Source organism: Rhinopithecus bieti, unplaced genomic scaffold, assembly GCF_001698545.2.
Source record: "Rhinopithecus bieti isolate Rb0 unplaced genomic scaffold, ASM169854v2 scaffold_41644, whole genome shotgun sequence".
Taxonomy (NCBI): domain Eukaryota; kingdom Metazoa; phylum Chordata; class Mammalia; order Primates; family Cercopithecidae; genus Rhinopithecus; species Rhinopithecus bieti.
The window spans coordinates 421158-426804 of record NW_016817838.1 but is presented as its reverse complement, the minus strand read 5'-3'; the positions used below and the strand labels follow the sequence as shown (position 1 = coordinate 426804).

General features: G+C 44.5%; 1 protein-coding gene across 1 annotated transcript in view; it reads right to left on the bottom strand.

The window, feature by feature from the left end:
* Nucleotides 1–5647, bottom strand: part of RHBDL2 (rhomboid like 2) — a 56749-nt gene continuing 51102 nt past the window's right edge. The window contains exons 7-8 of the mRNA XM_017856134.1: nucleotides 2063–2141; nucleotides 1–440 (exon numbers count right to left, since the gene is read on the bottom strand). Of these exons, the coding sequence (XP_017711623.1) occupies nucleotides 261–440; nucleotides 2063–2141 (259 nt within the window). The 3' untranslated portion in view covers nucleotides 1–260. The remainder of the gene's footprint in view (nucleotides 441–2062; nucleotides 2142–5647) is intronic.

Sequence of the window (5647 nt, the reverse complement as noted above, 5' to 3'; positions counted from 1 at the left end):
GCCACTGCTCCTGGCCCCAATCTCCAGTTTTTACTGCCCTTCTTTTCTCTCTTCTTCTTCCCTTTCTACATTAAGAAGCCCCTTCCTTAAATCCTAAGGTCCTTTTGTAGGCAGTCTTTGCAACTGATGAGTTTAATGCTGTTTTTTCCTCTATATAAAGTTGTTAACCTTTGCTGAGACTTCTGTTTCTTCATAGAGTCTTCCTTTTTTCCCCCCATCCAGATGGCTCTTTTTATTAATTGGCTTATAATAGGGGCAGGTCAGTTTGCTGGAGATAGGAAAATGTTGAAAAACACAGCAAATAAGACACAAGCTAAATAAGCAACAATTGCTATCCAAAACCTTGGATCTTTCAGCAGTGCTTTATCAAAGCAGCTAAACACCGTGTAGCCGATGGACATTCCAGCAAATCCACCTGCAATGTGAGCTGCAAAAGACACCTTGGGAGAAAAGGAGAAAATGGAAATAAGTGAAGACAATGCTAATTGTGTATTTCAGTTGCATCTCTCTTATTCAAACACAAATATCATCACAGTCAAACAAGAGTCTTAAAAGTCTAGAGAACTAGGGGTAAGACAAAAGAGACACAAAACTCTGTGTGCACAGAGAGAAGGAGATACTCTGAAACATACAAAGCTAAGAAATGTCATTTTCACCCATTCTTTTTTTTTTTTTTTGAGGTGGAGTCTTGCTCTGTTGCCCGGGCTGGAGTGCAGTGGCCAGATCTCAGCTCACTGCAAGCTCTGCCTTCCGGGTTCACGCCATTCTCCTGCCTCAGCCTCCCGAGTAGCTGGGACTACAGGCGCCCGCCATCTCGCCTGGCTAGTTTTTTGTATTTTTTAGTAGAGACGGGGTTTCACCGTGTTAGCCAGGATGGTCTCGATCTCCTGACCTCGTGATCCGCTCATCTCGGCCTCCCAAAGTGCTGGGATTACAGGCTTGAGCCACCGCGCCCAGCTTTCACCCATTCTTAAAGTACAAAAGACAGAGAAATTGTTTCTCATTCTTGATCATCATTGCATTTAAAATAATTCTATATGATGCCAACTAAGAGAATGGTTGAGTTGCCATGAGGGATCTCTATAGCAGCATAATCTGATTACACATACATGGGGTGTCACATTTAAAACACAAGTAATAACGTACACAACAAATACCCAAACAGAAACTACCAAATTCAAAGATAAATCCCAGCAAAACTGGAAATTTCTGTCAATTTTCTTTATTGTCAGTTTGTAGAACTCAAATTTTCATTGCTGTTTTCCAATCTGCTTTTTTGTTTTGTTTTGTTTTTTGAAATGGGATCTCAACTCTGTCACCCAGGCTGGAGTGCAGTGGCATGATCACAGCTCACTGCAGACTCAACCTCTGGGACTCAAGCAATCCTCCCATCTCAGCCTCCCAAGTAGCTGGGACTACAGGCACATGCCACCATGCCTGGCTAAACCAATTTGCTTTTTATTCTATGTGGACCGGAAAATCCATTCTCTCCTGTTTTCTGGGGTTTTTTTTTTGTTGTTGTTGTTGTTGTTTTGTTTTGTTGAGATGGAGTCTCACTCTGTCACCCAGGCTGGAATGCAGTGACGCAATGTCGGCTCACTGCAACCTCCACCTCCCGGATTCAAGCGATTCTCCTACCTCAGCCTCCCGAGTAGCTGGGATTACAGGTGCCTGCCACCAAGCCCAGCTAATTTTTGTATTTTTAGTAGAGACAGGGTTTCACCATATTGGCCAGGCTGGTCTCGAACTCCTGACCTTGTGATCCGCCAGTCTCAGCCTCCCAAAGTGCTGGAATTACAGGCGTGAGCCACCGCGCCTGGCCATTCTCTCCTGTTTTGGAATAGCTACCAATATGGCAGGTGCAGTGAAGTAGAGCCAGTGATTAGGGCTATAAGACAGTTAAGTAGGAAGGACAATTCAAACGTCTGATTTTCTTAAAAATATTCTTAACTTCCAAATGGAAATTTGGCTGCCCTAAATCACAGCGTTGTAACCCCTATTTGATAACCCTTTTTGACAGTAAACAAATTTCCATTTTATAAAAGAAAGAAACTGAACTCACCGGAGACCCATCTTCAGGAACAAAGAACCTTCTGTAGAGAGCAAATCCCATGTCTAACACAACTAGAAGGAAAAACACCCTGATAAAGGCTCAGAATCTCCGCAACAGTACACCAAATGTTTTTGGTTCCCCTCTAATAATAATAATACTAGCTATCATTTATTGAGACTTAACTCTGTGACAGGTGCTTTTCTAAGAGATTTTTTAACTCATTAATCTTCATCACAACCCTATGAAGTAGGAACTATCATTATCCCATTTTACAGATTTATTCATCCAACAAGCATTCATTGTCCTCTATGTGTCAGGCATCATTCTAGCTGGTAGATAGGCAGCAGTGGGCAGATCTAACAGACCTGCCTCATGTAGCTGACAAATTGTTGGCAGGTGTGGTGGGGGGTGATTGGCAGGGAGGCAAACAAATAAGTAAAACATACAGTATGTCAAATAGTGCTATGAGCTATGGAGCAAATACAAAGAGAGGAAGAAGAACTAGGAATGTCAGATGTCAAGTGTGATTTCCAATAGGGGTATCAAGGAGGATCTCTGAGAATATGATGCTGGACAGAGGTAAGGGTCCAAGTCATGCTGCTATTTGACACAAGAGTGTTTCAGAGAGAGGGAAGACCAAGTACAAAGTCCCTAAGCAGGAATATGCCTGGTGTGTTTGAAAAATACCAAAGCAGTTGAGCTGGCTGGATCAGTGGTTTTCAAAGTGGTTTTTACCAAGACCAGCAGTATCAGCTTCACCTGGAAACTTACTAGAAATGAAAACTCTTAAACCTACCCCAGACCTACTGAACCAGAAACCTTGAGGGTGAGACTCAGCTTTCTGTTTTTGTTTTTAGAAGGTGAGTTGTACACTCCTTAGCAGATTCCAACTTCCATGGCTGTGTTTTCCAACTACCAACTGTGGTCAAGTTGTTGTTTCCAACAACTTTGTTTTAACGAGACCTCCAGGTGATTCAGGACTAGAATTAGGGATAAGGTTGTGGGTGATGACATCAAACAGGTAGCAGGGGACAGATTATGTAGGGTCTATATGGGCCATTGTAAGGACTTCAACTTTTACTGAGTGATAGGAAGTCTTTGAAAGCTCTTGAACACAGGAGTGACATGATACATTTTGTTTGTTTGTTTGTTTGTGACAGAGTCTCAACTCTGTCGCCCAGGCTGGAGTACAGTAGTGCAGTCTTGGCTCACTGCAACCTCCACCTCCCAGGTTCAAGCAATTTTCATGCCTCAGCCTCCTGATTAGCTGGGATTACAGACATGTGCCACCACACCCGGCTAATTTTTGTAGTTGTAGTAGAGACGGGGTTTCACCGTGTTGGTCAGGTTGGTCTCGAACTCTTGAACTGCTGACCTCAGGTGATCCACCTGCCTGAGCTCCCCAAAGTGCTGGGATTACAGGTGCCCGCCACCACGCCCAGTTAATTTTTGTATTTTTAGTAGAGACAGGGTTTCACCGTGTTGACCAGGCTGGTCTCCAACTCTTGAACTCCTGACCTCAGGTGATCCACCCACCTCGGCCTCCCAAAGTGCTGGGATTACAGGCTTGAGTGACCACACTGGTGGTTTTACAAAGATTATTCTAGCTGCCATATAGGAAGCAGACATAAGGGAGCAAGAACAGGAACTGAAAGACCAGCTGGAAAAATACTATTGTAGCAATCAAAGTGAAGAAGGATGGTGGCATTTTATACATAAAGAAACCAAGACACCAAGGCTCCACTCTCAGCCACCATGGTAATTGCCTGTAATTACCATCTGGAGTTCTGAAGGTGTCAGGCCATGAAAGCAAATGATTCCATATTCTCGAATAAAACTGTGAGAGCCAGAAGTTAGGCAGTCTTCAAGTAAGTCAGATCTGTGCTGCAAAAGGAGCTTCTGATTTCTTGGCCTAGAAGAACTCTGCCCTATGTGTGTAGTGCTAGGAAACATCTCTTGCAGCTATCGCATTCCACACCCATCCCCTAATTCCCTGTGCTCTACTTAGTGAGCCACTGTGTCCTAGCAGATGAAAAGACCTAGTCCTTGCCTTTGGGAAAATAGCATCAGGACATGTGTTCTGACTAGATTCCCTTTCAATACTGTATTGATTGATGTTGAAGTCACTGGAAAGAAATTGAGGTCGAGGAAGTATTCAATATTCATTTAATTGTAAATGACTATTACAAAGTATTAGATTAATGAGGCTGTGTCATATTGTCTTTTTGTTTTGTTTTGTTTTGAGACACAGTCTCGCTGTCACCCAGGCTGGAGTGCAGTGGTGCATTCTCAGCTCACTGCAACCTCCGCCTCCTGAGTTTAAGTGATTCTCCTGCCTGAGTCTCCTGAGCAGCTGGAACTACAGGCCCATGTCACCACGCCTGGCTAATCTTTGTATTTTTAGTAGAGACGGGGTTTCACCATGAGACCAGGATGGTCTCAATCTCCTGACCTCGTGAGCCACCCACCTCGGCTTCCCAAAGTGCTGGGATTACAGGAGTGAGCTACTGTGCCTAGCCCATATTTTCAATCATCATTTGCATTTCCTGGTCCGCATAAATAACATGCCCATGGGTCTAGGAAAGTATTTTTAAAAACACTGCCACATAACTGGAAACAGTTACTTTGCTTTAGTCTTCTAGGATAGGAGACCTCCTCTCAGAAAGTCTTTGTAACCAGTAGTATGTCAATTTCTCCAACCAGTGTCTCTCCATCTTGCCCTTTCCTGTATCCGAGTCTGGCTCTTTCCTCTTTCCGCTTCCTAGGGGACTTTTCTTCTGGGTTGCTGCTGCCTCTAAACTGAGACATGTCTTCCAACCTGAAAATAAGCCCTTACTCCAAAAAGCCAAACCATTGTCCTCATTAAAAATTTGACATTTACTTTAAAAGAGTTGCCTTCCTATGAATTTTTTTTGAGACAACCTCGCTCTGCCACCCAGACTAGAGTACAGTGGCATGATCACGGCTCACTGCAGCCTCGGCCTCCCAGGCTCAGGCGAATTCTCCCACCTCAGCCTCCTGAGGAGCTGGAACCACAGGCCCACACCACAACACTTGACCAATTTTTTTGTAGAGACGGAGTCTCCCTATGTTGCACAGACTGGTCTCGAACATAGTGCTTGATGAAGGAAGGTTTTATGGCCACCTGCCATTCACAATTAAGAATATTTATGGCCGGGCGCGGTGGCTCAAGCCTGTAATCCCAGCACTTTGGGAGGCCGAGACGGGTGGATCACGAGGTCAGGAGATCGAGACCATCCTGGCCTACACGGTGAAACCCCGTCTCTACTAAAAATGCAAAAAAATTAGCCGAGTGTGGCAGTGTACGCCTGTAGTCCCAGCCACTTAGGAGGCTGAGGCAGGAGAATGGCGTAATCCCGGGAGGCGGAGCTTGCAGTGAGCCGAGATTGCGCCTCTGCACTCCAGCCTTGGCAACAGAGCGAGACTCTGTCTCAAAAACAAACAAAACAACAAACAAACAAAAAACAAAGTTGCTGATCTTCTAAGAGAGGCTGTGCAAGGAATTAGTCATAAGGTCTGTGATTCCAACGGTTTCCTTTCTTCTCCCACTTCTCTTTTTTTTTTTTGAGACGG